This window comes from Cyprinus carpio, chromosome A25 (assembly GCF_018340385.1).
Source record: "Cyprinus carpio isolate SPL01 chromosome A25, ASM1834038v1, whole genome shotgun sequence".
NCBI classification, from domain to species: Eukaryota; Metazoa; Chordata; class Actinopteri; order Cypriniformes; family Cyprinidae; genus Cyprinus; species Cyprinus carpio.
Window position 1 is genome coordinate 20,374,589 of NC_056596.1, and position 12,317 is coordinate 20,386,905.

The 12,317-nt window shown below is 40.0% G+C and overlaps 1 protein-coding gene across 4 annotated transcripts in view; it reads left to right on the forward strand.

Annotated features, from left to right (window-relative positions):
• cntn1a (contactin 1a) overlaps positions 1 to 12,317 on the forward strand; it is a 79,324-nt gene that overhangs the window by 51,588 nt on the left and 15,419 nt on the right. For all 4 annotated transcript variants that reach the window (XM_042715844.1, XM_042715846.1, XM_042715847.1 and 1 more), the window contains 10 exons: positions 3,097 to 3,196; positions 4,445 to 4,629; positions 5,201 to 5,325; positions 6,514 to 6,634; positions 6,748 to 6,898; positions 6,982 to 7,109; positions 8,151 to 8,323; positions 11,315 to 11,459; positions 11,606 to 11,767; positions 11,890 to 12,039. In XM_042715844.1, coding sequence (XP_042571778.1) covers positions 3,097 to 3,196; positions 4,445 to 4,629; positions 5,201 to 5,325; positions 6,514 to 6,634; positions 6,748 to 6,898; positions 6,982 to 7,109; positions 8,151 to 8,323; positions 11,315 to 11,459; positions 11,606 to 11,767; positions 11,890 to 12,039 — 1,440 coding nt within the window. The remainder of the gene's footprint in view (positions 1 to 3,096; positions 3,197 to 4,444; positions 4,630 to 5,200; positions 5,326 to 6,513; positions 6,635 to 6,747; positions 6,899 to 6,981; positions 7,110 to 8,150; positions 8,324 to 11,314; positions 11,460 to 11,605; positions 11,768 to 11,889; positions 12,040 to 12,317) is intronic.

Here is a 12,317-nt window from a genome sequence, read left to right on the forward strand (position 1 = left end):
AATGTTGGTAGACTGTAGCGGTTCAAAAGGGGGCCCCTTCAGTGCCCTCAGCACAGTGGGCAGATCCCATGAAGGGACAGTTAGGGGGCGAGGAGGTGAATGTGATTTCACCAAGTACAACATGTCCCTGGATCAGCATCCTTGTTGATCCTGGAACAACATTCCTATCAACCAATCAGAATTGAGGGATAACTTTTCAGGAAATATATGTTTTAGGCTTATGATCAGGGTTAGGTGCTTCTACTCCCTTGTTAAACAGCTATCATTTCACACTGATTTTAGGAATAAATTATGGTTAGGGTAAGGTTTAGGGGTAGGGATTGGGTTAAGTCTATATTTTTGGACAGTTAGGTTGAACCAGGATCAACAAAAGCTGCTGAGTCAGCGTAGACTTAGGGCGACTAGAGGTAGCAGCGGAGCTGGAGTGCTTTGGCCGGAAATTTTGCATAGCTTGGGATGATTTCTGTGCCTCCGTGAAGCGCTCGGCGAATCCTTCGACTGCCTTTCTGAAGAGGTCCTTGGGGGAGATCGGAGCATCAAGGAAGGGGACCTTATCTGCATCCTTGATTTCCATTAGCATCAGCCATAAATAGCGCTCGAGCACCACAAGGCTGGCCATCGACCTCCCAATCGTCTGAGCGAAGGTCATACTGGCACGCAGAGCCAGGTCGGTTGCACTCCTCAGCTCCCTAAGGGTCGCTGGTGTTCAGGCCGGACTCATCCGAGGATGCGTGGATCTTGGCCTGAAAGACCTGGAGGACTGCCATAGAATGAAGCTCTGAAGCCACCTGTCCAGCTAAAGTGTAGGCGCGTCCAGTGAGAGATGAAGTAGTCCTACTAGGCTTTGACGGATGAGCGGCCTTTACTCTCCAGCCGATAGCCATGGGCAGGCAGAAGTGCACAGCCACTGACTTGTCCAGGGGAGATGGCTTGTCATACTCCTTTTCTTCAGCGCCGTCGATAGAGGTGAGGGCGGATGAAGCGAAGTACAGAGGCGGGCGGAGTAGGGAGCTCGTCGTGGACCTCCTGGAAGAATGGAGAGAAACGCTGACGAGGGGCCTGACGGCGACCCCCGGCAGGAACCATTAATCCAGATGGCTGCGGGAGGGCTCCTCTGGTGGAGACAACTCTAAACCCAGCTCTTCAATCGCTTTCGAGAGGATATGGAGAAGCTTGGCATCCATCCTTTCTTTGGTGGCACTGGGCATGGATGATGGCAAGGGGGTGGGGTTGGAAGAGTATTGGAAGAGTATGGGAGAACTCTCTCTCTGGGGTGAGGGTGGGGTACGTGGGATCTGGACCTTTCTGAGGTCACTCGCAGCTGGACGCTCATGTCCTCTGCCCCGCTGTTTTTCCTCACAGATCCCTGGGAGGAAGAAAACTAGAGGGCGAGAGGGGCGGAATCGCTCTCTGAAAAGAAAGCTATACACGAACGTAGAGAGGTGAGACTGAAGTTCTTGAAGTGAGAACAATCAGTTCCCGTGAGCACAGCTTCTGTGTGGGATTTCCCCAAGCAGGAAACACACTCTGTGTGGCCGTCATCGGCATGCAGGGCAGACCACACGATCCGCAGTAACAGCCCGGCATTTACAACAATGTCAAGCTCTTTTAGAAAGCTCTTTTAGAATCGCTGGATGGCGGCAGGGGAAATGGACCAGAACTGCTGTGTTGCTGAGGTGGCGGAGAAGCAGGTCAGCCGAACAGTGAGGTCAGTATTGGAGATGGACTGGAGTTGATGGGTAGCTGGGTTAGGGTAGGAGTATGTTGGATTAGTTGATGTAGGATTTGAAGTTTTGGAGTCCTGTGGCGAGCACCCGCTTATATAGCCAGATGTCCCCACCCATTCTGGCGGGTTCTGGCGAGCTTTGTCGCCATAGGCTCGTGCAGCTCCGCAGTCGAGCCAATGGTTCATTTTTATACACTGCACGAACCAATTTTACTGTGGGATTGAAAGAAAGAATTCAGTTCAGGAGAAAAAAGGCTTTTTCCATAGTGTCTTAAGTAGATGCAGTACGAGTGTAGTATCGACAGGGAACAAGCTTTCACACACGTGTTCAGGAATAATAGTCCCCTACTACATATTCCTACTTTATCATGACCTCTTCAGCATGACTGGACGGGATGAGTTTCTGTGTAATGACAGAAAACTGTACAAAATTAATCGTTTCTGCTGTTTAGTCTCAAATAAATGCTCATTTTCAACTGTAGCGAAAGCTTGAGGTCTGAAAGTAACAGTATATTTCAGAATATCATTAACAGTTTATCCTAAGACAACATTGTTTTTTCATGTACTGGTCAGTTTTATTCCTCTCTATATTCTGGAGGTTTTCACTGAGGGGTTTGTTCATAAATCTTTCACACTGATTGATACAACATTTTATTCCTAAAAATATGGTGAAACTGCGTTTAATTAAAGGTGATCAGTTTGCTTCCCCCCTTCAGCAGCACTTACACACACCAAAACTTAGAGTTTTATTCCCATTTCTATAAGGCTTTTACTGAGGGGTTTGTTCCTATATCATTCACACTGATTTATACATTTTATACATAAAAACATAGTGAAAATATATTTGTTATCTGTCTGTTGACAGTTTTTTTTTCTGATTTATGGAGTGATAAAAAGAGAAATCTAAAATCCCTCTGTAAAAACCTTTAATTCTAATATATCAACAAAATCAAGCAAGAATTTTGAACCTGGATTAATCCAACGTTCAGATTTATTTTCTGTAAATGCATACAATTAGTGCATATTTATCTAAGAATCGCCTGATTTTCATATTTAAACATGACATTTTAGAAAACTTGTAATGTAATGTACTGTGATCAGCTGGTGAGGTATGGTGATATCTGTTAGTTATTTATTTTATCCTATTCCCCTGTGCTGTCTTGCTTTAATTCCTCATGAACATTTAATATCTAAAGCATGTGTTTAATATTAAAGTTGTTTGTGACTGTCACAGCATTATGAGCGTGTTGAGTCGAAGCGCCTCAGAGCTGATAAACAAACAGGAAAGACTCGCTCGTTCTCCTGGAAGGAAGAACGAATCCATGAGGACCTCAGTCATTCACTGCCGTCTCATATCTGCTCTCTATCAGGTTCTCTGAGGAAATATCCCGCTGATATCAAAGTCAAATCTCCAGACACTTACACGCTGCTGGGGCAGAACGTAACGCTGGAGTGCTTCGCGCTGGGAAAGTAAGAAAAACGCCACACAGATGACTTCTCACTGTTTGCAAAGCAGCATTTCAGTCATTTCCTCAAACACTTCATTATTCAGCACAATTTTCTGCAAATATTTCAGTTTGATTTGATTAACATCCAGATTTCACTCAAACTGCATTTTGTAGATCATTTCAGCTTTATGCTGTATGTGCGTTCTGCCTCTGCTCTATAAAAACGCTTTTAAAGCTTTTATAAACTTACATTTGTCAAAGTACAAATGGAGAAAATCCTCTACAGTATTAACTGACACTGATACAATCTTCAGTATTCAGAAAAGCATCAGTGACATCACTGTATTATTTGCATACTGAATTACCACTCGATGGCTTTCTTGCATGTATTTTATACTGAATTATGATGATTTCTGTATATTTCTTAAAATGTTCAAATTAAGATCAGAGACATCATATTCCATTACAGTTGGATATCTGTCTTGAGTTGTTTCTGTTTAGTTGCAATAAATGTTCGTTTGGGATTGAAGAGGAAGTTTGAGGTCTGAAAATGACAGTATATCTTATAGTACAGTACAGTGAACTCATGTATAAATCAGAAACAAGTGTTTTTCATGCACTGCTCAGTTTTGCTTCCATAACATGGTCTTTTTCTGACTAATGGAAAGAAAACATCCAAATAACACATTTAAGTGTTTATTTTATAACACTTTATCTGTTTACATCTATAGATTTCAATCTCAGTCCATATGTTTAAAGAGTTTTTTCCTCCACTTCAGCAGCACTTACACTAAAACGTATTCCTCTCTATATTCTGAAGGTTTTTACTGAGGGATTTCACACTGATTGATACAACATTTTTTTCCTAAAAACATGGTGAAAATGTTTTGTTTTGTTTTTTCCAAAATCCAAAATCTGTGAAATTCAAAAACTGTAATATGTCAACAAAAGCAAACAAGAATTTTGAACCTGGTTTTATCCAATGTTCAGATTTATTTTTCTGGAAATGTATGCAAATTAGTGTAGATTTAGTTAGATGATGCAACATTTTAGAAAATAATGTTTCCTAATTCAAAACAATGTTGCAGTTCTTAAAGTAAGTGATCAGCTGGGGACATCAGTGGCATCAATGTAATATTTGCATACTCGATTACTGATTGGTTGTCTGTATGTTTTTTTTTTTAACATTGATTGTGTTTAACAAGCGGTTCTCACCATGTTATATATTGTGTGTGTGTGTGTGTGTGTGTGTGTGTGTGTGTGTATTCAGCCCCATCCCTCAGATCCGATGGAGGAAGCTGGATGGTGATCTGCCGGTCCATCGTCATAACATCAGTATGGCAGGAAGCCTCCTCCATCTCTACGACATCCAGTACGAGGATGAGGGTTTGTACGAGTGCGAGGCCGACAACTCCAAAGGCAAAGACAGACACAGAGTGCATCTGTATGTGGAGGGTGAGAGTCACATGACCTCATGAACACACCACAGCAAGACATTACTGAGAAGAGCAATGCCATATTCCTACAGGTTTATTCTGGATAGTAGAGTGTGTGTTAGAAATATGATCCCTCAAAAACATAAGAATAACAGTCACACTTTAGTTTGGGGACCAATTCTCACTATTGACTATTAACTCAGACTTTTGGCTCAGTAAACTCCTAATTTCCTGCGTAGTAATAATTAAGAAATTAATTAATAAGTGTTACCACAATACCAAAAAAAAGTTCAATTCTTAATGTTTTAGGATGTGTTCAAAAGCAAGAATAGTCCTGTAAAGCACTGCTAGTTTACATCAGGGTTTATAATAGTTAACTGAAACTAAAATGATAAATAATAATAATAATAATTACTTGAATTTAAATTAACGCTAACAGAAATAAAGTATAAAAACCCTTTTTTTTAGTTGACAAGACAGTGTTTTTCATTTTCATTTAGTTTAACTTGATATACTAAAATAACTAATATATAACAAAATATTAATAAATGATACTAAAACAACACTTGATCATGTTTGTGTTTTCTCAGGAGCTCCTGAATGGGTGGAGAAGATCAGCAGCTCAGAGAGAGACATCGGAGGTGATTACATCATGTCCTGTCTGGCCAGCGGGAAACCCAAACCCCACGTGCACTTCCTGAAGAACGGACGAATGGTACCACTGACGTCTAATTTATAATTTTTCATTTCACACAAATTCAAGCATTTAAAATCAGATCAACTGAAAATAAATCTGCATTTGGCAGGTGCTTTTAATTAAAGTGCTGTTTTTACATTCAGGGTTTTATACATTCAGTCAGTTCATGTTGCTAGCTTCATGCTGTACTCTTTGAGCTACAGGAACGCCACAGTCTCCCTATTTTGATGTCAGTAAAAATATAGAACATTGTCCCAGTCAGAAAAATGCATTTAGCAAACTCCTCCACTCCAGCAGTGCATGTAAATAGATGCAGCAGGTCAGTGTAATGAATGAGCGTGCTGTGATGCGACCGGACTGCTGGCTGTGTTCCCGTCTGGAGCGAGGCCTTCCCATCATGCTTCTGGTTACATAACAGTCACGACACCAGATGGTGCTGATCCCAACACCTGAAGTGTGTTTACAGTGTATATCACAGAAAGAGCCTCAGAATGCAACTTCTTACAAAATAATGATGCCATACAGGTGTTAGTGTCTTTAGTCAAAATAACATTTATATTAACTCTTAAAATGTTTTTTTTTTTTTTATTTACTTTTATATTTATATATATATATATATATATATATATATATATATATATATAATTATGGTTTTATTTTATTTTTTGATCAAATTAATAAATAACCAAATATATTTATTTATTGATTTGTTTGTTTTTGTATTCATTATAATTAAAATGTATTTGTACTGCATTATTCATTTTGCTTGTATGCTGAATTGTTTTTTTTGTCATTTTATGATTTTATAGTATTTTTTATTATTAAAATCTTAATAATAAAAAATACTATAAAATCATAAAATGACAAATAAAACAATTTTATTTCTATTTACTTTATCTAATGAAATTAATTAAACAAACAAATACAAATTTGCATTAAATCATTATTTATTTATATTTTTTACATTTATTTGACTTGTATGGACTATATATAAATAGAAACACACACATATACAGTGTGTGTGTGTGTGTATATATATATATATATATATAATGTTATTATTTAGTATTTTTTAGGGATTCTATTCATTGATAGATTTGAGAGGCTCATGATAATCAGAATAAATATGATGTTGATGATATCTGATGAAAGCGGTCTTGAGTTCTGATGGATGAATCTGTTCTCCTCTTGATTCTCTTCCATCAGTACGCCAAGAACCATGAGTTGCATTTCACAGACCTGACCTTTGATGATTCAGGGATGTATCAGTGTATCGCTGAGAACCGTCACGGCACGATATATGCCAACGCCGAGCTCAGGGTGTTCGGTGAGTATTCATGGTTTAGTATTGCAATTTGCTGTAAAATGTGTTTCTGAGCTTAAGGACTCAAATCTTGAGGAACACTGCTAGTTCTTCCACTGAATGTGTTGTTTTCTTAGCCAGCGCTCCTTCGTTTGAGTGGAACCCCGTGAAACCCAAACTTCTGGGGGCCAAAAACGGGCGTGTGGTGATTGACTGTAAACCCCGAGCGGCGCCGCGGCCGAGCATCTCCTGGAGCAAAGGAACCGAGCTCCTGCACAACTCCAGCAGGTCAGAGGTCACGCAGAGGTCATCTCACAGGTCGATGCTCTCTCCAGAGCCGTTCATACTCAGTCTGTCTTTTATGATTGCAGGATTTTCATATGGCCAGACGGGAGTTTAGAGCTTCTGAACATCACTAAATCAGATGAAGGAAAATACATATGTTTTGCAGAAAACGACCGAGGCCGAGCGAACAGCTCCGGATCGCTGTCAGTCACCGGTACGACACAGAAACCAAACCCTAACATCAGGACATCCTGATTATTACTCCTGTGTTTGTGTTGGCTTAAGAAAGACAATGTACTATTCACCCTGGCAACCAGCAACACACAGAATACCTTAAAAACTGCAGAGTAAAACTCTAAAAAAACACCCAGAACATTCTAGCAACTGCATAGCAACACCCTAGCAACCACCCAGAATATTCTACAATACCTAACAACAACCTAGCAATTCCCTAACAACCACCCAGAACATCCTAGTAACCGCATAGCAACCTCCTAACCTAGCAACCACCCAGAATATTTTAGAAACTGAAACTAACACCCTAACAACCATCCAGAACAACTTAGCAACACCCTTACAACCTCCCAGAATACCCTACAACATCCTAGTAATGCCCTGACAACCACCCAGAGCACCATAGTAACTTCATAGCTACCTACTAGCCTAGCAACCACCTAGAAATCCTTAAAAACTGCAAAGTAACACCATAACAACCATCCAGAAGACACTAGCAACTGCATAGCAACCAACCAGAACACCCTAGAACCTGCATAGCAACACCCTAGCAACCACCCAGAACATCCTAGCAATGCCCTAATGACAATCCAAAACATCCAAGTAATTGCATTGCAACACTCTAGCCTAGCAACCACCCAGAATACTTCAGAAACTGTAACGTAACCTGCTCCCTAACAACCACCCAGAACACCCTAGCAACTCCATGGCAACCATCCAGAACACATCTGTTTGTCTGACAAACAGAGTGAATGGCCTGAAAACCTTCTAACCTTAATCTTTAAACCTACTGCGAACTGTCTTGCTGGGCTTTTTCTCAAATGAACCGCACAGTTTGTAATCGTTGAGTTTGTATTTGTAAACACATCTCACTCCTGCCCTCTGCTGCCACAAACACGCGACTGCACCTCTGCAAGCGAGAGGCGTTCTCCTGAAATCATGTGTCCTGTAGAAGCGCTGGAATCAGAATCAGTCGTTTGTTATCTGTTTGTTGTCAGAGTTTATCGTTGTCTCTCTTCAGACGCCACGAAGATCACTCTGGCTCCGTCCAACGCTGACGTCAGTGTGGGCAAGAGTGCCAGGATGGAGTGTGCCACGTCACATGACCCCACCCTCGACCTCACCTTCATCTGGTCCCTCGACACACACGTCATCGACTTTGACCGAGACAGAGAACATTATGAGCACAAAATGGTGAATTCAGTTCCTCATGTTAAATCCTGTTTAATACTGATTTTTTTTTTATTTAGTTTTAATGAATCAAGACTCTTCATTAATAGTACCATAGTGGATCCCTTAACACAAAAAAACAGTAACTATAATGACAACTTTAACAATAACTATAATTATAATAATTATAATAACTATAATGATAACTATAATTCTACTTTTTATAGTATCTATAACAATTAGTATAATGATAACTATAACAAAAATAATAATGATAACTATGATCATTTTGATAACTAAAACTATAAGTCAAGTCACCTGTATTTGTATAGAGCTTTATACAGTACTGGTTGTGTCAAAGCAGCTTTACAGAATCAAACAGGAAAATAGATTGTCAGTAATGCAAGAAGACTATAACGAAGTCATTTTTCCACTAAAGTCAGTTCATTGATGATCCAGTGATGTCATCCTCCAGTTCAGCTCTCCTCCAATAGTGTCTGTGCAATCAGTCAAGTGTCCCCAACTATGAAAGCCAATGGCGACAGCAGCAAGGAACCAAAACATCGGTGACAGAAATGGATAAAAAACCTTGGGAGAAACCAGGTTCAGTCAGGGGCCAGTTCTCCTCTGGCCAGATGAAACCAGCATGGCGTGGTTTAATTCCAAGCTACAACACAGGTGCAGAGGACTTGTCTGGTTCCCGTGGTCTTGTGCTGATGGTTGTCGAAGTGATGAAGTCTTTGCAGGGGATCTGTCTCTGGAGTGCATCTAGTTGACGGTGGTCTCCTCTGACATTCAGGGCTGTAGAGGTCATCTCTAGGTGCTGATCCACCATCTGGTCTGGATATGGACTGGATCTGGTGGCTACGGTGATCTCGGAATAAGAAAAGTGACATGACATACAGCCAAGTATGGTGACCCATACTCAGAATTCGTGCTCTGCATTTAACCCATCAAAAGTGCACACACACAGCAGTGAACACACACCCAGAGCAGTGAACACACACACAGCAGAGAACCATTTATGCTGCGGCACCCGGAGAGCAGTTGGGGGTTTGGTGTCTTGCTCAAGGGGCACCTCAGTCGTGGTATTGCTGGCCCGAGACTCGAACCCACAACCTTAGGGTTAGGAGTTAAACTCTCTAACCATTAGGCCACGACTTCCCCCGCAACATTAACCACCCTGGATTTGAACCCATGACCTCAGAGGTTCAGAACCAGCAGCTTAGCAGAGTGCGCCACTCAGTCGATGCTCAAGAGAATGAAAATACTCTTGAAGAATGAAAGAGACTAATATTAGCATAGATGTAGCGAGTACATCGGGTGTTATGGGAAGTGTTCCCGGTTCCGATGATTTTAGGAGACTAATATTAGCATAGATGTTACAAATTAGGTGTAATGGATTTGAATATTAGAAATGTGTTAGTGTGTTATGTGTAAGCCAGGTTAAAGAGATCGGTCTTTAATCTAGATTTAAACTGCAAGAGTGTGTCCCGCAGTTGACTTTGATATTCTAGGTATTATCAAATTGCCAGAGTTTTGAGAACGGAGCGGACGTGGAGGACTATAATGTAACAAGAGCTCGTTCAAATACTGAGGTGCTAAACCATTCAGGGCTTTATAAGTAATAAGCAAGATTTTAAAATCTATACGATGTTTTGCCAGTGCAGTGTTGACAGAACCGGGCTAATATGATCATACTTCCTGGTTCTAGTAAGAACTCTAGCTGCTGGATTTTGGACGAGCTGGAGTTTGTTTACTAAGCGTGCAGAACAACCACCCAATAGAGCATTATAATAGTCTAACCTTGAGGTCATAAACGCATGGATTAACATTTCTGCATTTGACATTGAGAGCATAGGCCGTAATTTAGATATGTTTTTGAGATGGAAAAATGCAGTTTTTCAAATGCTAGAAATATGGTTTTCAAAGGAAAGATTGCTATCAAATAGCACACCTAGGTTCCTAACTGATGACGAAGAATTGACAGAGCAGCCATCAAGTCTTAGACAGTGTTATTACATGCGGATATTTTTGGTCCAACCTTTGTTTTTTTTGTTTGTTTGTTTTTTTTCAGAATTTAGCAGTAGTAAATTACTAGTCATCCAGTTTTTTATATCAACTATGTATTCCATTAGTTTTGCAAATTTGTATGTTTTATTAGGCCACGAAGAAATATAGAGCTGATTATCATCAGCATAACAGTGAAAGCAGTAATGATATCTCCAAGGGTAACATGTAAAGTGTGAAAATCAATGGTCCTAGTACTGAGCCTTGTGGCACTCCATACTGTACTTGTGATCGATAATGAAACTATAACAATAATTATAATTATGATGAAAGTATAACAATAATTATAATAACTATAATTATGACTATAATGATAATTCAACAACAATTATAATAATAACTATATCGGTAACTATAATGATGACTGTAATAATAACTATACTGATAATTATAACAATGCTTACTATTATGTTTATAACTATAACAATGACTATATTGATAACTATGACAGTAACTGTAATGATAAATAATGGTAAACTTTACAATATCTATAATGATAACTATAATGATGATAACATGATAACTGTAACAATGAAAACTATAATGGTAACTGTATGGATAATGTAACAAACGATCACTATATTGCTAACTATAAGAATAACTGTAATGATAAATGTAACAATAACTATAACGATAATTATGAGAACTGCAATGATAACCATAATGTTACCTTTAATTATGATAACTATAATGAGAACTGTAATGATAACTATCATGTTAACTCCACCAATAACTATACTGACATCTGCTGGATGAATATTTGAAAGTGATTCCAGCGATATTGTTCCTCTGTGTCGTTATCGTCATAATCTTGGTGTGGATGCCGCTAATGTCCCAACTGTATGGTTATAGTTATCCTTATAATTATTGTTCTTGGTGTGAGCAGTGTCTTGTGTGTATTGCAAACATGAATTAAACGTATTAATTGAAATAATTTTTGATCAGGATGTTAATCAGGATGGTCAGACCGGGACGTCCAGCTCAGAGCTGTTGATCAGTAACACCCAGCTGAGACACGCTGGACGTTACAGCTGTACGGCGCAGACGCCGGTGGACAACGTCACAGCCTCTGCAGAGTTGGTGGTCAGAGGTCAGACTGAGATTCATGGGATCATTCTCCATTTTATCTTCAATTAAACCTGAGCGGGACGTCACAGCTGATGTTTCCCATATCCCAGATTGTTTCTACGGAGCATGTTGAGTACATCATCATCTCCCATGTCTCCTTATTCTCAGGTCCTCCAGGTCCTCCCGGTGGTGTGCGTGTGGATGAGGTGACGACCAACAGGGTGAGGGTGATCTGGAGTCACGGGACGGATAACTTGAGTCCCATCTCCAAATACACCATTCAGTACAGAGATGTGCGAGAGCAGCAGGAGTGGAGAGAAGCCTCCACCTGTGAGTACATCACCACACATCACTGTAGTGATGAGACATATGTGTGTGTATAATTAATATATTCATATACTTTTCTGCACATTTAAAATGTGCTGTAATCCAGTGATTCTGTGTGTCTTCAGCTCCAGTGAATGTGGAGGGAAATGCAGAAATGGCCTCCGTGATCAATCTGACACCATGGACAGAGTATGAGTTCAGGGTCATCGCCACCAACACGCTGGGCACTGGACCGCCAAGTGACCCCTCGCCCAAAATCACCACTAGAGAAGCCAGTGAGTTCCTTCTGTCCTCATCTGAGGAAACAATCACCTGCGTTTTACTGCCATTAGTGTGCTTGTTTACCCAGCTATCACATTCGGCCCATTTTGACCTTGAAGCAGAGCATAAAAAATTCAAGGTTTTAGTACAGTAAGCAAACTTTAGAAATGAGTAAATGCTATCAAAATACATATAATTTATTAATTTTTTTCTGATTACTTCTGTGAAATCCATTTAGCCTGGCTACCACATCTCACATCTTTAGGACTAGATTCTGCTGATAAACAACACT